We start from the raw sequence: 22,823 nt of genomic DNA, 5'->3' as shown, positions 1-22,823 counted from the left end.
TTGTACTGTCAGTGTGATCAATGTTGGTTCAACAAACTGATTCCTTCTTGATCCTTTCCTACCTTATTGTGCTTTCTGTTTGTCCTGTTTGACTACCTTTGTGCTTTTGTTTCTCTGTTGTTCACATAATGACATCCTGTGATCTATAATGATGTTGGTATTCTCATGTGCACTTGTGCATACGGTGATAGTTAATCTTGTTATAAATATTTAACTTCTGGGCAATTGATTGTAAAAATTGCATATTTTGGCAGCAGCATTGGTGATGGGCAAGTCTCGTAGATCTTCTGCAGAAGTGGTGTTTCTAGTCTCTCTTTCTGTGTTTGATCATCATCTTTTTTCTTCATCATCATATTCTGATCTCTTTATTTCAAATACAGGATAAGTTAGACAAAAAGTTTTCGAAGGATGCTACTGCAAATGGCTACATCGAAGGAACCAGTGATAAAGATGACCAAATTTCTTAGCTTTTGGGGTCGTTATTTGTCAAATGGACGCAATCCTTTTGATTAAACAATAACAAGGGAAGTTGGAAACTTTATCTGACTTTTGTTGCTTGCTATCCAGTCAATGCTTTACGTGATCAAAAATTTTATGTTATGTGTAACATTACTTAACTTTCCTATTCGACTTCGTTGGATTACTGACATTGGCATTGTGGAGAATAGCGCCTATGTTCAGAAATAGGGGTTTATGTTTGTATGCGCTTAAATTTAATTGGTTCGTGTTTTTTAACTCTGAAATTTATTATGCACTGAGGTTTTTCTCTAAATGAAGCACTGATTTTGAAAACCATCATTATATGCGCTATTCTTTAACTTGTTGGAACTGTGTGCCTTGATGTGAATGATTTTTTTGCTCATTGATTTTATTTTTCCGATCCTCCTTGGTCCATTATTTTGTAAGGTTGAAGGCCTCAATTTTTTTGTTCTCTTAAACAACCCCAGTTTTTTGATAAATTTTTAGATAGAGTAACTTTCATTGTCCTGCTCGATCTCTTCATCTCTTATATGTAGTGTTATTCATAGTTACCCTTTTTCATTTTTCATGATTTTCAGCTGTTCATTAGCTTTTCCTTTAAGATCTCACAGTTTTATGCATTCTAGTGATAGCATTTTATTTCAATTGTATGCAGATCTCTCTATAGTTGGTTTTGTTGTGGAAGCTCCCAGCCATGGTCATTGTTGCCAAGATATTCTTTGCATGTTTGCTTGATACTGTATTTTTAACTCCCCATTTTACGAGTGTTAATGTATCATGGAAACATTTTCCACTTTCACAGTTGTGAACAGATGTGCACTAGAGATATTCAATTTTTTGTTTTCATCATTCTTTCCCTATAACATGTTTTGGAGATTAAGTGTCATCAACACGCTTTGTCTTATGTGAACTAGAGATATTAAAAAATATATATCATTATTTTTTCAGTAACATGTTTTGGGGATTTTAATTAGTGTCATAGATGCACTACTTATTTTCTGGCCTCTAGTTATTTAGTTTGCATGTGTTACTCCTATATCCAGTTTAGCCAAGGCAAGGCTTGGGTCTTAGCTTTTCGAGTCTTTTGTGTTTACATGTTTGTTGGTTTTGACCCACATCCAATTCCTAGTTTATGGGCAACCTAAAATTAGTAGCTAGCCAAACATGCAAAGTGTCAAAATGTTTCTAGCCATCTCGAGGGAAAAAGAACCCTTGTATGATGCTACAGTACTTTCTTATGAATGCACAATGCTTCATTATTATAGCTCCTTTTGATTTGGTTAAATTTATGGTGGCTTTTAACTATAAGAATGCCTTTTTTGATTGTCATGATTTGTAAATGCTATAGAGACTTGGCATGGAATCCTAATTATTGATTTTGTAGATGTTCATCAATGCTTTTGATAAAGCTACCGACTTGGATGTTTTAGACCACCCAATTCCAAACTTCATCTACTACATGGTATTATATTGTTTTGTATTGATAAACTATTTTGTCTCAGTTTTTCTGGCTTTGAACTATGTCATTAGGGATTTTTTTTCTCTCAGTTTACTGAGCTTCTATGTTAGTTGCTAACTCTTGCTTGATTGCAAGTATTCATGTTCCTTGAGTAACTCTAAGTATTGACCTTCATATTTATTGTTTTACAATTTTTAGTTGTTTTATTTTTGCATACATGTTACTACCAATTATGTAAATCAAACTTCTCGTTCATAATGAATCTCAGCAAGCTTCTGTTGTTGAGGAAAATGATGCAGTGTTCATAATAGTTCATTATGTCTATGAAACACGTATACTTTGAATAATTTAACTCTTTTATATAGTGTTCATAATAGTTCTAAATAGTTTGGTTGTTTTCATTATTAATTGTGTAAAAAGTTCAGATTCCTTATAGATAAATGTTTAATACTGTGTGATCAATCACTTCTTAATGCAAATTGTGTCCCTCTTTTTCACTTTTTTCTTGCAGATTTTTGAATTTTGATGTTTTATTCCCGTCACAATTGCATATGCTCATGATTCACATGATTCTTTCTTAAAGGTTGAATCTTGATGTGAAATTTATCTCTTATTATCACCTATACCCTTCAAATTTGCTTAGAGTTGCAAGAGGTCTGTTTTTTTCATACAATTATTCTTCTATTGAGGTCTATTTTTTCTTAGAAGCTTATCTTGAGATGAATGAAATGTAATAATATTACATTTCAATTATTTGATGGTTATGTGACATTTAGGTCGTGCAATTAGAATATGGTGTACAATTTTGATTTCTAATTTGTAATATATATATCTTTATTCGAGCAGGTGTCCTCAAGAGTATTGGGAAGAATGTCGAAAAGTCGAAAAAATAGAAAGACTTTAGCAGGTCAAGGAACACTAGGAGCTACAGTGCCACCTCTTCACTAGCATCTAAGCAGAAAAATCTCATGTATTGTAAATATTATTTTAGAATGTTAGAAAATTGTATATTAAATTTTATTTTCGAATTTAGTATTTTGAATGATTTATAATACTAGAAAATTATATATTAATTTTTTTTATTTTTATCTAAAAAAGATAATGGTTTTTCACCGTTGTTATATGTAGTATAAAACTGTTGTTAAAAGCACACACTCAAAGAAAAGACAACGGTTTTTCACTGTTGTCTTTGAGTGTGTGCTTTTAACAACAGGGTCTTTAACAACAATTTTAAATTGCCTACAACAACGGTAAAAAATTATTGTCTTTAACCTTTTTTCTTGTAGTGTCAGTGTCAATTCAGACCCTAGATTTACACCCCCTTCGCACCCACGCGTGAGAGAGAGCCTCTCACGATACTTTTGTTCACATTCTCAATGCATATGAATCAATATAAACTAACCAACATGCCTCAAAATTTTCAATGTGGGACAAAATGTTGGTACAGCGGGGACCGGCAAGAGGAGGGTGAATTGCCTGCGATAAAGATTATACCTTCCTCAAAGCTTTTCAACTCTTAAAATAAAGCAACAATAATAAAATTAATAGCAGAAATAAAAGGAGACAGAAATTAACCTGGTTACAACCAAGAGGGTTGTTAATCCAGGGCAGTAAGAAAAACGCAGTAAGAAAGCTCCTTCTCTGAAGGCGGAGAAACCTTTTACACTTTGACAGTATAGTAGTTGCTAAGAGAATGAGAGTACAAGAGTTGCTATTTCGTTCGCATTCGTTGTTACTAATAGCTACTCGAGACCTCCTTTATATAGGGGTTCTAGAGCTTATCACATACCCTGAACCTTTGGGATCAGGTTTGACTCGAGAGGGATCGGTCGACCGATCCCCAGGTTTGGTCGACTGAACCTACTGTACCTGCCCAGTCTTCCGTCCAGGTGCAGTCTCTGAGGATTGAGCTTTGGTTCGGTCGACCGATCCTTATGTTCGGTCGACCGATCGGCCAACGGTCTCCAGCTGAGTTGGCCCGATCAATTTTCTCGACTAAGTCTCTGGATAACCTTGGGTTCGGTCGACCGATCACTTCACCGCTGGCTGATGTGATGCTGACGTGTCACCAACGGCTGTGCTAATGCAAAGGGGTTCGGTCGACCGATTAGGGTGTTCGGTCGACCGAACCATTGACAAGTCAACTTCCAGTTGACTTGCTCTGGTTCGACTTCTTTGAGTGATTTCGGCCATCTGGAATAGGGCTCACTCGAACCCAGTTCCCGACCTTCTCCTCGAGCAGTTTTCCGTCTCGGCTTTACGTCCCTTGAACACCGCGCATGTTCTTCACGCCCACCGGTGTACTCTTCCGCAGCTCTCTCTTCCTTCTGACGCACCGAGCCCATCGGCTCCCTTCCAGTGTCGTCCTTCTCGCTAGCTGCGTCTTCCTGCACTCCTAAGCTCCTACACACTCAGACACAGGGGTCAAACACAAAGCAGGACCTAACCAACTTGGTTGATCACATCAAAATAACCACGGGGTTCAACAATCTCCCCCTTTTTGATGTGCATCAACCCAAGTTCAGGTTAGGGTTAAAACAAACAGATAGTAATTTAAAGAAATTACTAAATTAACAATTCAAGCATAAATTTGCAACTTTAAAATAAATTGCAACATGAAAATTTATACTTAAAATTTTTTTTTAACTAACTCCCAATAACTGAACTTATCTTTATTCTCCCCCTTTGATCACAGCAAAAAAAATTCAAAATTAAACAATTTCTAAGTAAAGATTAAAAAAAAAACTGAGTTAGGTTTAATTTCAAAAATTTCTAGGTTTTGAAAAATTTTCCAAGTTAAAATGAATTTTCAGAATTTTCAAAAAAAAAATTCTAAGTAAAAATTTCAAGAAACATTTTTTCTAGAAAATTAAAAAAAATTTAAAGAATTTCTAAGGAAATGTTTAAAAACTTTTCAAAGCATTATTCAATTCTAATTTTAATGCTTTTATCAGAAAGTTAATTAAACATTTTTATTTTGATATTTCGGCTTCCAGGTCGTGGCGAGACACTAGGCCTTCTTGGTTATTGGAGCAACAACTACTTCCTTAGACAAAGTTTCCATAAAGAACCTCAATGTTTAATTTTCTCACTGTAAGCTTTTAACTAAAAGAGAAATTTAAATCAGTAAAGATTTTGGAACCCAATAAAGGTTCCTACCTACAGGGTTGGTCAAAAACTTAGGGGGTACATAGTTTCTTGGTATTTTCCTAAGTTGACCCTGACGCTTTCTTATGCACCAAATTAATTTTCCATATAACTTTAATTTTGAATGAGGAAAAACATTTTTAAAATATGCATAAGGTTTCAATTTTTTAATTTTTAATTTTAAAACTTCATTTTCTGATTTCAAATATTCATTTTCCTTTTCTACTTTATCTAATTCTTTAGAAAGAGCTTTAATAAAACGAAAGGACTATTTAGGGTTTAGGGTACATACCTTACTTACCTCGTCTTGCGATGCTCCCCCTTCATCATAGCTTTCTTCTTCTTCTGTTGTTCCTCCCCCTTCATCTATGCTCATTTCTGAGCTACACGTTTCTTCTAGCTGATGGTTGGCCATCAGTGCTAGTCCCGAGAATTCTTTGACTTCGGATTCGGAGGACGATGAATCATCCCATGTGGCCTTTAGGTTGTATTTGGGTCGAGCTGGCTTCTTACTCTTTTCTTTACTTTTGCTTTTCAGTTTTGGGTAGTGATCTTTGATATGTCCTTCTTCGTTGCAATTATAGCAACGAACCACTCTTTTCTTTTGCTGGAACTTTTTCGACTGCGATATAAATTTATTAGATTTAAAAAATTTATTAAAGCGTCTTACCAATAGTGCCGCTTCCAATCCGTCGATCGAGGCTTCGGAGTCAGAACAGTTTGTTCTTGCCTTCAAAACGATGTTCTGACTAATCTTTTCTACTCCATTGGGCTCTGCAACTCGAGATTCGTGAAGTTCAAAAGTAGAAAACAAATATTCTAGAGTACTTACCTCGAAATCCTTAGAGATGTAGTACGCATCTACTAAGGAGGCCCACTCGGGAGTTCTCGGGAAGGCGTTGAGCGCGTACCAGATCGAGTCCCGGTTCGTTACTTCTTCTCCAAGATTGGTTAGTTGCGTGATCAGCTCTTTGATCCTTGCTTGGAGTTGTGCTACCTTTTCACCTTGGTTCATCCGGAGGTTCGTCAACTGGGTCCGGAGGATGTCGCGCCTTGCTAGCTTCGCCTCGGAAGTACCTTCGTGAAGCTCCAAGAATTTTTCCCAGAGATCTTTCGCGGAGTCGTAGCTTCCGATCCGATTTACCTCCTGAGGTGGCAGAACGCTGAGCAGGTGGAACTCAGCCTTTCCGTTGGCGACAAAATCGGCTTGCTCCTTCTTGCTCCACGTGTTTTCTTCTTTATCTTTCGGCGCTGCAAAACCATATTTCATTGTAATAAGAATATCAAAATTCGTTTTAAAGAATACCTCCATTTTTCGCTTCTATGTAGCGAAATCTCCGTCGAACTTCGGGGGATGAATGTTCGCGCCGGCCATTGTTCTGATCTTTGTGCGTCAGATGACGATTAGTCCCTCTGAGGCTGTTGGGCTCTGATACCACTTGTTGATGCAGCGGGGACCGGCAAGAGGGGGTGAATTGCCTGCGATAAATATTATACCCTCCTCAAAGCTTTTCAACTCTTAAAATAAAGCAACAATAATAAAATTAATAGCAAAAATAAAAGGAGACAGAAATTAACCTGGTTACAACCAAGAGGGTTGTTAATCCAGGGCAGTAAGAAATCTCTTTCTCTAAAGGCGGAAAAGTCTTTTACACTTTGACAGTACAGTAGTTGCTAAGAGAATGAGAGTACAAGAGTTGCTATTTCGTTCATATTCGTTGTTACTAATAGCTACTCGAGACCTCCTTTATATAGGGGTTCTAGAGCTTATCACATACCCTGAACCGGGATCGGTCGACCGATCCCCAGGTTTGGTCGATCAAACCTACTGTATCTGCCCAGTCTTCCATCCAGGTGCAGTCTCTGAGGATTGAGCTTTGGTTTGGTCGACCGATCCTTATGTTCGGTCGACCGATCGACCAACGGTCTCCAGCTGAGTTAGCCCGATCAATTTGCTTGACTAAGTCTCCGGATAATCTTGGGTTCGGTCGACCGATCATGAGGTTCGGTCGACCGATCACTTCACCGCTGGCTGATGTGATGCTGACGTGTCACCAACGACTGAGCTAATGCAAAGGGGTTCGGTCGACCGATCAGGGTGTTTGGTCGACCGAACCATTGACAAGTCAACTTCCAGTTGACTTGCTCTGGTTCGACTTCTTTGGGTGATTTCGGCCATCCGGAATAGGGCTCACCCGAACCCAATTCCCGGTCTTCTCCTCGAGCAGTCTTCCGTCCCTGCTTTACGTCCCTCGAACACCGCGCATGTTCTTCACGCCCACCGGGTGTACTCTTCCGCAGCTCTCTCGTCCTTCGGACGCACCGAGCCTATTGGCTCCCTTCCCGTGTCGTCCTTCTCACTAGCTGCGTCTTCCGCTCGACTTCCTGCGCTCCTAAGCTCCTGCACACTTAGACACAGGGATCAAACGTAAAGCAGGACCTAACCTAAACTTGGTTGATCACATCAAAACTACCATGGGGTTCAACACTAAAGTCTCATTCACAATGGAACTTCACATTATAAACAATTTTTTGATGAAAAAAATGTATATTTGTGAAGTTTGTGGATATCATTAGAAAATGAGTAATTCAGATAGAATTGAACTTTCAATTGATCCAGGAACTTGGGATCCCATGGATGAAGATATGGTATCTATAGATCCCATTGAATTTGATTCACCCTTAAATTTGATGAAAAATCGGATTCTGATAGAGATCATATCAATTTTCACACAGTACAACTCACATCAGGGCTGGCTCAAGGCATAGGCCATTAAAGCCTATGCCTAGGGCCGACTAAGGTTAAGACCTATGCCTAGGGCCCCTATTATATTGGGGCCCATCAAATTATATATATGTATATATATATATATATATTAATTTAGATATTAAATATTTAAAATTATAGCTAAAATAAATTTTAGTCAAAATTTATTTTCATTGATTATTTTAATTTTTTTACTAGCTAAATTATAACCAATAATTTTTAATTTTTTTTATAGATTAAAATTAAATTTAATCATTTTTTTACTTTATTAAATTTGATTGATAATTTAAATTTTTTAATATTAAAGTTAGATTTAGTTTGTAATTTATTTTTAATTTTTTTATTAAAATTTGACTCATAATTTTTAATTTTTTACTGATAAAAATTTAATTTAATTATCAGAAATAAATTTAATTAATAAATTAAAAATATTTATTGGTTACATTTAATTAATATTTTTTTATAAAAATACTTTTGAAAGTTTTTCTTTCTTTCTGCTCCTTTATTATCATTTTTTACCATTATTATTATGTCGTTGTTCTTCGACGAGTTATTATGCATATTTTTTTAATAATTTGCCATCGATATTTACTAGCTAAATATTTTTGACTAAATAAATTTAATTGATAATTTATTGAAGTAAAAATTGATAAAAGACAGCTTGATTCACGAAAGTCCTACCAATATAGGATTTTAAGAAAGGGTCTATTATACACAGTGCTTATATCTACTAGATTATTACTCAGACATATTATATTTAGGTCACATAATAATAATTTGTACCACTTACCTTCATCGAAATTAAAATTAATTGATATTTTTTAAATAAATAGAAATTAAAATGTATATTAATAGTATTATAATAATTTATTAATCATGGTCAAATTAGTTAACATAAAATGTTTTTTATTTTTTATAAATTCTACTAATAAAAAAGTGAGGTTTTAATAAGATAAAATTATTGCTAATCTAGTTGGTCACTCTTCTTATTGCATAAATAATCATTGGCAATGTTTAAAATTATCTTTTTAAATTTTACTAATAAAATTAAATATCTCTAATAATATTTTTAATATTTATGATAGGAACCCGGGGACCTATCACGTGAAAAAATCGAAAGAGAAAGGGAAAAGGGGATAGGGTGATCGCTTCGAGGGGATCAGCCTCCAATAATCAAACGAAATTGATTAATTAAAAGGGAAATTACTTATCTTCCAAAGTTACATAACGTCTCTTTAAATAAAGATCCAAACTACCTTTTCAAAAAGAAAAGGTCTAAAAAAAAATAAAATAAAACTACCTTTTCAAAAGAAAAGGTGTAAAGAAAAATAAAATAAAAATACATTTTCATGAGAAAATGTCAGATTAAAACTTATCTAAAATAAAAAAGAAAAAGTCTAAAAGTTATTTTAAAAAGGAAATAAAGTTAATGGATTTATTTGAAAAGATCCATTAAAGGATCTTATCATTCCACCGCCCTTCAAAACAACCTTGTCCTCAAGGTTGTTTATTAATAAACTCTGGAAATTTTTCTTGAATGGTATCATATAATTCCCATGTTGCATCATCGATAGATAAATTGTCCCATTGAATTAATAGCTCAACCGTTGCTTGATTGTTCTTCTTCACAAGTCTCCTTTCTAAAATAGCATAAGGTTGAAATTTAATTTCACCATCTGAATTCACTTCAGGAAGATGTTGTTGAGGAGTAAATTTATCGCTTAGTTTCTTCTTTAAACAAGACACGTGAAATACAGGGTGTATTTTAGAATCTTGTGGAAGCTCCAAGAGATAAGCAACAGGTCCAATACGTTCTATCACTTTATAAGGGCCATAAAATTTCGGAGACAACTTCATAGAGTTTGAACGCCGAATTGAAACTTGTTTGTATGGTTGTAGTTTTAGAAAAACCCAATCTCCTATTGCAAATTCTCTTTCCGAACGATGCATGTCGGCCAATTGCTTCATTCTTGCTTGTGCATCGCATAAGTTGTTTTTCAAAAGTTACAATATTTGGTCCCTTTTGCGTAGATTTTGGTCGACTTGATGCACATTTGTTGATCCACGTGTGTATGAGCTAACTGAGGGTGGTATACATCCATAAACAGCCTCAAATGGGGTAATCTTAGTAGCTGAGTGGTAGGTCGTATTGTACCACCATTCTGCCCATGGAAGCCAACGAACCCACTCCTTGGGTCTATCACCAGTTAAGCAACGTAAATAATTCTCTAAACATCGATTAACAACCTCTGTTTGTCCATCAGACTGTGGGTGGTAGGATGTGCTAAAATTAAGTTTAGTACCTTGCAATTGGAATAATTCTCTCCAAAATTTACTTGTGAAAACCGGATCTCTATCAGTGACAATAGATCTTGGTAGACCATGTAGTTTGATTATATGGTCAACAAATGCTTGAGCAACACGGGCAGCAGTATAAGGATGTGATAATGTACAAAAATGGGCATACTTTGTCAGACGATCAACGACCACCATGATAGTACTTTGTCCTTGTGAAGTGGGTAACCCATCTATGAAATCCATGGAAATGTCTGTCCAAATTTATTCAGGTATAGGAAGGGGTTGAAGAAGACCTGGTCTTGCTACATTTTCTCCTTTGTTTCTTTGACATATATCACATTCAGCAACAAAGTTTTTGGTATCCTTCTTCATTCCCTTCCAATAGAAAGCTCTTGAAATCTGTTTATACGTGCGTAGGAAGCCAGAATGCCCTGCAATTGGTGAACAATGAAATTCCTCCAGTATTACTTCCTTTTCAGCTGAGTTTGCTGGAAGGAAGATTCTATTTTTATATCGTAAAATTTATCCATCCCAAGAATAGTGGGGTTCTGGCGATGAATTTTGTAATATGTTTTGGATGAGAGCCTGTGCCGCTGAATTTTCCTTTTGCTCTTTTTTTATGTTCTCCAAGTTTTTGCAAGTTACTAAGGATATAGCAGTGAACTCTATTTGGTTAGGAAGGCGAGATAAAGCATCAGCTACTGTATTTTCCGTTCCCTTCTTGTAAACGATTTCATAATCATATCCTAAAAGTCTCTTGATCCATTTTTGTTGATCCATATTTGAGATACGTTGATCCAAGATGAACTTAAGACTCTTATGATCAGTTGGTATTTGAAAGCGTCGGCCAAGAAGATAGGGTCTCCATTTTGTAACGACATGTATGATAGCCAACATTTCCTTGTCATAAATTGACATCTGTTGATGTAGAGGAGATAGTGCCTTGCTAGTAAAAGCTAATGGTTGTCCTTCTTGCATAAGTACTGCTCCGATTCCAACTCCAGATGCATCGGCTTCAATGACAAATTGCTTATTGAAATTAGGTAGTGCAAGAACTGGTGTTGTCGTCATAGCCTCCTTTAAATTTTGAAATGCGTTTTCCACTTCAGGACACCATCTAAATGCATCTTTCTTTAACAAAGTCGTTAGTGGAGCGCTAATCTTTCCATAATTTTTTACAAATTTATGATAATAACCTGTGAGACCCAGAAAACCACGTAATGCCTTGATATTCTTTGAGGTGGGCCACTCCTTTATAACTAGCACCTTTGAGGGATTAGTAGCTACTCCTTTTTTACTTACAATATGACCAAGGTATTCCACCTTAGTTGTCCCAAAGCTGCACTTAGATCTTTTCACAAAAAGAGAATGCTCACGTAAAAGAGTGAGTACTTTATAAAGGTGATGCAAATGATCTTCGAATGATGAACTATAAACAAGGATATCATCAAAGAAAATCAAAACAAACTTGCGGAGATAAGGCCTGAAAATATCGTTCATCAAACTTTGGAATGTAGAATGTGCATTAGTTAACCCGAAAGGCATGACTAAAAATTCATAATGACCATTATGAGTCCGAAAGGCTGTTTTTGGAATGTCCGGCTGATAGATCCTTATCTGATGGAAGCCTGAGCGAAGATCCAATTTTGAGAAGAATGAGGAACCTCCTAATTCATCAAGTAATTCATCAATGATGGGGATGGGATACTTATCTTTCATCGTAATTTTATTGAGTACCCGATAATCTACACACATTCGCCAACTTCCGTCTTTCTTTCGCACAAGCAATACTGGAGATGAATATGGGCTTACACTTGGGCGAACAATACCAGCTTGAAGCATCTCTTGTACAATCTTCTCAATTACCTCCTTCTGTATGTAAGGGTAGCGATAAGGTCTAACAATTGCTGGTGCACTCCCCGGTATTAGAGGTATACGATGATCATGTGAACGTGATAGAGGAAGTCCCTTTGGCTCAGCAAATATCATAGAAAATTTAGAAAGAAGTGTCTCTAATTCTGGAGGGGTATATGAGGTACCTTTAGGATCCTTTTTGATGGAGAGTTGCATGAGAAAAATGGAGCAATCTTTCTTTAATAGCCGCTCTGCCTGATAACTACTGATTGATGTGATAGTATCTTGTCTCTTGCCTCTGATGCAAACTTCTTTTCCTTGATCTTGGAAGCGCATTGTTAGTTGAGAGAAATTCCATATTATGTCTCCTAATGTTCTCAACTATTGTGCTCCAAGTACAACATCGCATCCATCCAGGGGTAGAAGAAAAAGATCTGTGATTAATTCATAATTTGGTAAGATAATTTTAATACCTTCGCATTTTCCTGGACTTGTAAGTGATCTTCCATCCGTCACCTTAACATCAAATGTAGATGCTCGCTCTATTTTTTGTTTAAGCCTTCTTGCTAAGGTTGAGTCTAGAAAATTGTTGGTGCTTCCTGAATCTATAAGTATCATTACTGGTTGCTTTTTAATGAATCCTTTTACCTTCATTATTTGCGGAGTTTGTAGTCCTTCTAAGGCATGTATTGATATTGCCATAGAGTCATCTTGTACTTCGTTGATATTATCTTGTGTTTCACCTTCATAGAAATCATCTTCTTCCTCAGAGTTCTCTATTGGTTCAATCATCAGTATCCTCTTTTGCTTGCATTGATGACCACGGTGCCACTTTTCATCGCAACGCCAACATAATCCCTTTGCCATCCTTTTCTTGATCTCTTCTTTTGTCAATCTACGAGGTGTTGAATAATGTGATGGGTTTTCACGAATTACCTTGTTATTTCTTCTTCCTTCCTCATTGATCTTCTCTTCTTGTAGTCGTGCAAAGGATAAGGCAGCCTTCATGGTGCGGGGTTGATTCATTTTTACTTCTCGTCGTATATCAAGGCGAAGTCCTTCAATAAAAGTGCCCAGTAGTTGCTTTTCTGACCAATCACGAGTTCGATTAGAGAGTCGCTCGAATCACCCTTGGTACTCTAGTACGGTTGAAGTCTGTCGAATTTTGGCCAATTCTCCATCAACATTCTCATAACCGGAGGGACCAAATCGATTAATGAGTTCTTCCTTGAATTCCTCCCATTTTGGAGGCCCATGGCATGCTTCAAGCCAGTCATACCATTGGATGGCATCGCCTTCAAGATTTATAGATGCTAGTTCTACCTTTGCATTGTCTGACGTGCCGTGGAAGCGAAAATATTTTTCAGCCCTTGAAATCCATCCAATCGGATCGTTGTTTTCCCAGCAAGGAAATTCCACCTTCATACGTAGATGGTTGTGCTCTCGATCTTCATTTGAGTTTGCTCCTTGGTCATAATGTTGTTGTCGAGATTGTTGATTTATTCCCTTTTTGATTAGTATGCTTGAGCTGGAATCTGCTTCTAAACGATCCTTCAATTCTTGCACTACTGTGACCAACGATGCCATAGTTTTTTCGAGTTTATCCATCCTTGTCTCGTGCTTAGCTTCAAATTCCAGAGCCCATTTGGCGTCAGGATGAGATCCTCCGGTCGTCATGACAGAGTGAATTTTCTTTTCTTGAAGTCGGGTTAAGACCATGCGCTTGTTGAAGTTGCTGCGAGATACTATAGGACGAAGATGAAATGAACTGCTCTGATACCAAGTTGATAGGAACCCGGGGGCCTATCACGTGAAAAAATCGAAAGAGAAAGGGAAAAGGGGATAGGGTGATCGCTTCGAGGGGATCGGCCTCCAATAATCAAACGAAATTGATTAATTAAAAGGGAAATTACTTATCTTCCAAAGTTACATAACATCTCTTTAAATAGAGACTCAAACTATCTTTTCAAAAAGAAAAGGTCTAAAAATAAAATAAAATAAAATTACCTTTTCAAAAGAAAAGGTGTAAAGAAAAATAAAATAAAAATACATTTTCATGAGAAAATGTCAAATTAAAATTTATCTAAAATAAAAAAGAAAAAGTCTAAAAGTTATTTTAAAAAGGAAATAAAGTTAATAGATTTATTTGAAAAGATCCATAAAAGTTCTCATCAAATTATTTTTTAAAAATTATTAAGATTTTTTTTTTTTTTTCAGTCGAATGGTTAAGACGGCCTCCCTATCGACCATCTAATGAAACAAATTGGGGAATTACCGTAGCCTTTTATGGACGAGGAAGACGAAGGTGTGGCCGCAGTAGGTCTAGGCAGAGAGCTCATCGGCGTAGGGTATCTCTGACCAGTTTCCGGTGCGCTCGGCGTGCTCCGCGAGCACCATAGTCCCCCGTGCTGAGAGCCCGTACACCAACCACTCCGGCCTCTCCTCCTCTTCCGCCACCGCCATCGCCGCGCTGGAGCAAAATGTTATTATGAAAATTCTGAAAGGTAAAATACAAAAAGCCGACAGCTCCGGGGTTCTCTCCGACGATCGCTATATCGACGGCCCATGAAAGAGCTGCTGATATTGACGACTGGATTCCATCCGCCGTATATGTGGATAAGAATAATTGTAAAAATGTTTTTTCTTATTTGTTTTATTTATTTATTTATTTGTTTTATTCATTCTAATCCTTTTCGTCGTCTTGTTTCGAGCTCCGGCGAGAGCCGATGGCCGCCATGGCATCCTCCCTCGCTCTCCAGCAACATCTCCTCAGCGGCACCAAGTCGAACTCTTGGACTTCTCGCAAGTCTCATCTTAGAATCCGTCGTCGCTTTATCCCCATCGCTGCCTCCCCCTCCTCTTCCACTCCGCCCTCCTCCTCCTCCTCCTCCCCGGAGAAGACGGCGCAGACGGCGGAGTTGTGCGTTAATGATGGACTCGAACTGTTCTCCAAAGGGCGGGTACTTAAAGCTCCTTTATGCCTTTTTTTTGTTATCATTTTTGGTTTTTCTAGGATCATACATGAAAACTACCGAGGCATGAAATATTTCTAAGTGTCGTTTTTTTGTGGAGTTCCCTGTTGTTAAATCGTTGTTTAATTTAAACGGTTGGTTAATTTCATTCAATGTGTCTACCATAGATTTGATAAGTTGTTGAATAAATCTATCAAAATTTGGAATTTTCAAATACCTTTTCTACATTAGGAAAGGGAAGGACTTGTTCTGAGTTGTAGTTTAGGATGAGATGTGTCTGCAACTGAGAAAAACAAAGTGACAAATAGGAAAGATATAGTGTAGATAAAATGGACTAAATTAATTTAAAGATTAGTTGGATTTCTTTGAATGGGGAAAGATTAATTATATTCTATAATCGACTGAGAGGAAGACTTGAATTATGGTGTGTAAGATGACAAAGAATCTGATGAAGCTGTGAACCATTCAAAGGAAGGTTTGAACAATTCCAAAACCCAGAGGCATGAAGGAACCAGCTTCAAGATAGGGGTGACCAGGTGAAGCTAAAGCAAAGAGGACCAAGTATGTGAAAATAAGGAAAGAAGATAATAGATAGAACTGTAAGAAAGAGAAAAGAACATTAGAAAATTTCTAACTGATGATAATACTGGCCATATACACCGATCTTTACAGTTGCTCCTCCTGATGGATTACAAATTTCATGAATTATAGGATAAACTAATAGAGGAGGGGCTTCTTTTGTATCAATAAGAATAGTTTATAGAATGATACAAATTATCTCAAGAAAGAGAACTACAAAGGAAGGAACTCACTAATTCTATTTTGTGATTTCCCAAGTTATGTCCATGTATTTGATGGTTCCAATAAAATTAAAGGTTTTTTTAGTTCTCTCCTGTTTCTGCTCGGACAAGCCTTCAGGTTCAGAGTAGGTTTTGTTTCCTTGATTCAAAGAAAAACTTGATTCCATTTTTGTCATCTTGCATAATCTTGTATCTTTATCTAAATTTTTTAGCATGCTTGAAATGTGATAGGTAAAAGAAGCCCTAATGCAGTTCGAGAATGCACTGACTTTAAATCCAAATCCCAAGGAATCGCAAGCAGCATTGTACAACAAAGCATGCTGCCATGCATACAGGTGTGTTAAATCTGCTTAGGACATTTGAATTCAGCATAACTTTCTTTGTTGAATTTGCAGAGTGGTAACTTTGTTCCATTGTCAACGGATTAATTGTTTGATAAAAGAGAGATGGATTATATTAAGATGGAAGAACTTATATGTTCAGTAGAAACTCTGTTTTCTTCTTTTGCATTTGAGAAATTAAATAGAAAGTTTTTTTCACTTTATTCTAATGTAACATAATCCTTGAGAGCAAATGGTAGAACTCTGTTCTAGCATTCTCTGTCTTGCGCTTTTCTTTTTTTCCTAGAACCACAGTATCCAACTCTTCCTTTCTATGATTGTCTGCATTATTTTCTCCATCAAGTAATTTTTGTTTAATATTTTTTTTTACTTTCAGAGGTGAAGGTAGGCAAGCAGCAGAATGTCTGCGAACTGCTTTGCGAGATTATAATCTCAAATTCAGCACTATTCTCGATGATCCTGACTTGGCCTCATTCAGAGCATTGCCAGAATTCAAAGAACTGCAAGAAGAGGTTTGCTTTGAACAATCTGTGATGACAATTATCTCTGCTCAGTTTGTCATCTTCATTAGTTCCCCATACTTCTATTCACTCTTATCAGCTATGGTTACAACTCATCTCTTCCCATGGTTTTGTAGGCCAGGCTGGGTGGTGAAGAAATTGGTTATGGATTTCGAAGGGATCTGAAACTTATTAGTGAAGTTCAAGCACCATTTCGTGGTGTGAGAAGGTTCTTTTATGTGGCTTTAACTGCTGCAGCTGGAATTTCATTGTTTTTTACCATTCCACGGCTTATTCTTGCAATTAATGGTGGTGAAGGTGCTCCTGATCTATGGGAGACTGCTGGAAATGTCTCCATTAATGCTGGCGGTAAATGGCATAAGCTCGTTATCATGAATCACTTATCATTTTCTTTCAGCGTGGTGTGATTCAATGAACATACAAGATAAATGCAGTAGAAGTTGTCATAGATGCTTCTTTGTTAGCCTTATGCTATTTGCACTTATTTAAAATCCCTGAAACAAGCTTTTGAACAGTTTCAATTATGAATGTGACCTGTTTAGCAATTTCTTTGGTAGACAAATTCCACTTTTTGACCACCCTATATTCTGGTAGAAATTGTTCATTGCCATTTGTCCTGTACAGTCTGCACCAAGTAAATCTAGTTAGATTGAGATATAAAATGGAATTTCTTTAGATAGTAGGTTTGGTTTTACTCATAGGTCACTGTGGAACTCTTTCCATTGTGGAACGGTTGGAAGTTACCGATACTGCAATTAATTGAGGTTAAAAAGCCACTGTTCCATTCCACAAATGTATAATATGAAATTGAATGTAATTTGCTACTTAGTAAATTGTTTATGATTAGTCTCTGTTGGGATTCATCTTGTCAAGCTCTTATGATTTCCTTCAATTCTTCAAATTTGCACTTTTATTGACATTAGTAAATAATCTGTTTGAATTTATCAAGCTTTTGAATCAGCACTTTCTAGGCATCATTATTCTTGTGGCATTGTTTATCTGGGACAACAAGAAAGAAGAGGAACAACTTGCCCAAATATCACGTGATGAAACTCTATCAAGATTGCCGTTGCGTCTTTCAACCAATCGGATTGTTGAACTAGTGCAGCTCCGTGACACTTGTCGACCGGTCAGTATCACATGCTTTTTAGCTTCCTTTTGGTCAGAATACTGATTACCTTAAGTAAGATTCACATTCTAATGAATATAGTTGCATATGACAGAAAATAACTGGAGGTCTTATTGAACAATGGCTTAGGTAATTTTGGCAGGGAAGAAGGAGACTGTCTCAAGGGCAATGGAGAAAGCTGAGAGGTTCCGAACTGAACTGCTTAAGCGAGGTGTGCTTATAATTCCTGTTGTTTGGGGTGATTACAGCAAGGGTATTGTTGAGAAAAAAGGCTTCGGTGGTCCTGCAAAATCTGCATCATCTCTTCCTTCCATTGGGGTTAGTTCATTGTGTGTGTTTTCTAAAATTCAGAGTACATGACCATGTAGCTTAGAAGCTAAATGCTGAGAAGAGGTCGTTGCATAATGTTGTGCATGACTTTTAGGATGATTTCGATAAGCGAACTCAATCCGTAACTGTGAAGTCACGTTTAAAAGCTGAAGTGCGCTTCAAGGCTGATATAGTTTCACCTTATGAATGGGAGAGGTTAGTGATATTGATTTTCTATATAGATTACATGCAGTTTTTGCTATCTGAATATGAACTTAAGATTCTAATAGGATAGTTATGCAATCTAAGTCGAGCGCCATTCACTTTACCATCTGATATGTAAACTGCTCATCTGTATGCTCTCAGTACCAAATGTAATCAAACCATCTCAAGAAACCATCATTTGTGTTTTTTTGGCAAAGTCCATGTGTAATAACCGTGTTTACCAATGGTCAGGTGGATACGCGACCAGCAAAAATCTGAAGGAGTTGAACCAGGTGACGATGTTTTTATAGTTTTACGTCTCGATGGACGTGTTCGAAAATCAGGACAGGTATTTCTTTTAGATACAAAGCAAGAACATTGTGCTTTCACAAGTCACCATTTTCATTCTCGTACTAGATTGTCCAGTAGATTATCATTTACCGCCAAACAGGCCCTATTTTGTGAAAAGGCAATAAGGTAGAAAAATTATGTCACGGTTCTACGGTTTCTTTCTCCAGGGCATGCCGGATTGGCAAGAGATCGTCAAAGAGTTACCACCACTAGAAGCTTTGCTCAGCAAACTCGAAAGATGAATCCATTTCTACTGCAAATGGAGTATGTTTCTTTCTTTTAACTTGCTTTATGAAATTTAGATGTCGGTTTTATCGCATGTTGTTTGATATATGAAAATTGTATGTTGGATGCTAGTGTTCTTGTTACATCCTTTTGAAATGTCATAGCACAAAACCTCCAAGTTTCTAGGCCTCTGATTCATTCTCTTTGCATGCTACCTTGTTCCAATTTGGTGATCACGTGTAGAAACAGAACTTCAAACTTAGCTGAAAAGATTAGCAACTCGAGCTTGTCTACTACTCCATCACCGGTTCCGGCAAACAAGGACCAATCTCATAGTTCTCAAGTCCGGCAAGAGGATCTAGCGTTTACCATGAAGGGAATCCAACTAGCACCTTGTCATCTCTTCATCTCGCGGGCATTGAAACATGCCTAAGATCACACAAGTGTCCATAAGGATACCAAATCATGAAAGGATATGAGATCGATCTCGTTTTCTCTTGGAAATAAGATAATGCCATTGCGTTTCTGTCAAGAGAGATATGCCCGAGCGACCATCCACACGACATAACTAGAGAGCCCGATCTTGCCTTTGTAAATGGAGATGGGTTTGGGGCCTACGAGCACATTGCAAAGGCCATGATCTCTCATTTTATGAAGCTTGTATAAACTTGATGCTTCAAGTTATGCCCTCGTCAACCTCATTTGAATAGAAGTTGTATATTCTTTTTTCTAAGAAGAAAGATAAAACATCACTGATAATGATTTCTTTTTTAAATAAAATATTTAAGTAATTAAACAAATAAACGTCATTCTTAATGTGAAAAAAATCTTAGTTTAACGCGAAAGGAATTTTGAAAAAAAAAAATATAAGATTGTTTTGTAATTCAAAATTTAAAACGCCATATTGATAATCGGATGGACTGTAATAATTTCGTTAAAAAAAAAAAAAATACAATATCGATTTCAAACTAGTGTGACTTTGATTAAATTTTGAAAGATTAAGAATTTAGGATATTAGATTTTTCATAAATTTATATGAATACTTGTAATTTTTATAATTTTGATGCAAACAATATGTCAACAATCTTTTTCAAAATTTTAAAATTAGTTTGTGTTTTTAAACTTTCATTTCGGATTTTAGATGAAAATGCATTATTATTATTATTATTATTATTTAAATTTTATACAACCTAAAAATGACTTTGAATTGTTGGATTTGAGTAGCCTTTTTTTTGGTTCTATTCTTACTTTTTTTTTTTTTTTTTTTTTTTTTTGTCTTTTTAATAAAATTGTGGATGCATAGTTTTTGTACTTAAAAGAATTAGAATGGAACCAACACTTAGGTATCATGTTTCTCTCTTTTAAATGAGACCATTGAATAACATCGCTATCGACGCAAGATTCCTTTAGGCGTTTTTAGTTCAAAGGGAATAGGGAGGTAGAGTCTTGCCACATCTAAACTTTCCATGAGTGTTAAAGTCTCCTAGTAGTCATTGAACTTTAAAGTGTCGATTTGAATAAAGAGTACTTTGATGGTGCTTTTCGTTTAAGCAGGTTGAGGTAGAGCCTTAGAGCATCAAGACCTCTCCTTTTCTGTCCTTCAAGTTCTAATTATAGGCAAACACGATGACATGATGCTTTTGTGTTCCCGGAAAGACGAAGTATATCAACATCAATGACGAGCTCAATAATAAAGATTCCTTAAGTAGACTCATTGTTCTAAAAATTACCCAATTTTTATTAACTATGATATTAAGATATTATTTTAAAAATCTCAACAAATTTTAATAGAAATCCTCAAAATTTAAATCTTTATTTACTTTTTATCAAAATAAGAAGAAAAAAACATTCTCTTAGAAAGCATAGATAATTAAAATAAACAAAAAAGAACAAGAATATAAAAAAAATCTAAAAGTCCATAAATCAAACATCCTAATTATTTATTTTGGAAGATATATGAAAATAGTAAAGGTAATGCAAGAATTTATGCTTCCCCCTTCCACCAAAAGACAAATTAGATCAATTTTGTGAGGTGTTATTAGAGAATCAAATCCAACAACACAAACAAGAAAACAAAAACGTCAAACATTGACACGACAAAATCGACCATCGACGAATTGGTCTCTTATTGTTATTATTTTTTAAATACTATATATATATATTTTTTTCAAAAGAGCATCTTTTTATTAGGGTCTAGGAAAGCGAAGGAATGATGAAATCCAAACATAAAGTTCATCCTCCCCTTTGTCATTATGCGAATGACAAATCAATTCTTTGTGAATAGTTAAATTATTTCGGTGTTCTTATGGAATATATTTACATAAAGTTCTTGGTTCAATCGATCAATAATAATAATAATAATAATAATAATAATAATAATAATTATTATTATTATTATTATTATTATTATTATTATTATTATTATTATTATTATAACTAAGTGCGTAGATTTGGATGATGTTTGACATTTTGAGTTAATTACAAATAGGTAATGACGAGCCGATTGATTCAATTCCACCTCATGCATGATCGTATATGTTTTGTCTTGTTCTCCGTGTTATAGTGTCGTAATAGAATATTTAAGTTATAATCCAGACATTCACGACTCGATTCTTACTTATGACGTATTTATAAGATTTTTTCCTCTAAATGAAGTGTGCAATCAAAGGACATTGGACTTCTGAGCTGACCACTACGTGCACTTCCTGATTTACTCTGGTGGCCGATGAAAAATTTCTATGGAGTTGGACCGGTCATCCCAGGAATAATCAATAAAATTAACTCGAATTATCATTTTTTTTTTATATGTTTTGTCTTCTTGCCCCCGGTGTCTGATGAGTGACAAGATATTTAGATTGTTATCATTTTTAATGGTTGATAAAAAAAATTTTATAGTACCAGAACCATCATCTCAGGGTTACTTAATGAAATTAATTGGGTTTATCCAAGTATATGTTTTGTCTGCCTCTTTGCAATCATGTTAGCTAATTAATTAATTTGGATTAAGAAAAAAAACATGAAAATAATAAGAATATAAAAGGTGGAATCGTAATTTAGAAATTAGTCTAGCTAGACTGTGACTTTACTTTGATTGAATGCCTCAAAAATGATGGTCCTTTTAAAAGGTATACGTCGTTATTATATTTTTCAATGAGATTTTAAAAAAACATGTTTCTGGAAGTTTTTTCTCCTAAATATTAGAACAAGATTATTAGTTTTGAGTCGTTTTATAAGATATCTATTTATTTATAATAATATATTTTTTATATCAGTTATTCCTTTATTACCATCCGGCTAATTCTAAAATAAATAGAGTGACATAATCACATAGGATGGATAGTGTACATTTGATTAATTCGAATTATAAATTAATTAAATTAATTAAAAATTAATTTAATATTAATTAACCGAATCTAATAAAATTTTTATTACAATTAAATTAACTGAATTAAATTAAAAATTAATTATTTCGATTAATACTGAATTTATTTTAAAAAATAATAAAAAAAATCTATATCAAATTAATCGAATGCTCATCCTTAGATGCAATCGTCCGTGCAATTTATAAAAAAATAATCACATTTAAAAAGCTCTCAACTTAAATTATTCATTGGTGCTACTTTTACAAAGGAATATCACGATTTAGAATATTAAGTATTGAATTTTTAAAATAAAATATATAATAATAAATGGATGAATTAAATAGTAAAATACGAAGTGAGTGTACTAAATTAAAATTAGATTGAGTTCGAACTAAATCCAACGGATAGATACGAAGATAAGGATTACATTGGCCTTAAAAGAGGGATTGATTTGAAGTTAATTTGACTAAGTTATCGTTGAACCAAGTTTAAAGTTTAAACGGATTTGATTGATTTAAAACGAATTAGAGTATTTTTGAGAAAGCATTTGATTTTTCTTTTTTTCCTCCCTACGCATGTAATAGTCCCCGCTATGTCGTATGTC

General features: G+C 35.3%; 1 protein-coding gene across 4 annotated transcripts; it reads left to right on the top strand.

Annotated features, from left to right (window-relative positions):
• Positions 1-14,266: 14,266 nt before the first annotated feature.
• LOC121985920 (protein LOW PSII ACCUMULATION 1, chloroplastic-like) lies at positions 14,267-19,558 on the top strand. Of its 4 annotated transcripts, none has more exons than XM_042539637.1 (11): positions 14,267-14,633; positions 14,717-14,965; positions 16,009-16,112; positions 16,495-16,630; positions 16,756-16,987; positions 17,611-17,768; positions 17,898-18,086; positions 18,193-18,293; positions 18,534-18,630; positions 18,800-18,896; positions 19,107-19,558. In XM_042539637.1, exons 1-10 carry the CDS (start codon positions 14,571-14,573, stop codon positions 18,872-18,874), a joined length of 1,404 nt encoding a protein of 467 aa, XP_042395571.1. In that variant the 5' UTR covers positions 14,267-14,570; the 3' UTR covers positions 18,875-18,896; positions 19,107-19,558. The 4 variants fall into 4 exon arrangements, 3 of the variants coding, with proteins under 3 accessions (XP_042395571.1, XP_042395570.1, XP_042395569.1); XM_042539636.1 differs by having other exon boundaries at positions 19,101-19,558; XM_042539635.1 differs by lacking the exon at positions 19,107-19,558 and having other exon boundaries at positions 18,800-19,042.
• The last annotated feature ends 3,265 nt before the right edge of the window (positions 19,559-22,823 follow it).

The sequence above is a fragment of the Zingiber officinale genome, chromosome 5B (assembly GCF_018446385.1).
Source record: "Zingiber officinale cultivar Zhangliang chromosome 5B, Zo_v1.1, whole genome shotgun sequence".
Classification (NCBI taxonomy): Eukaryota; Viridiplantae; Streptophyta; class Magnoliopsida; order Zingiberales; family Zingiberaceae; genus Zingiber; species Zingiber officinale.
Note: the sequence above shows the minus strand (reverse complement) of the source record. Positions and strands in the feature narration are given on the sequence as shown.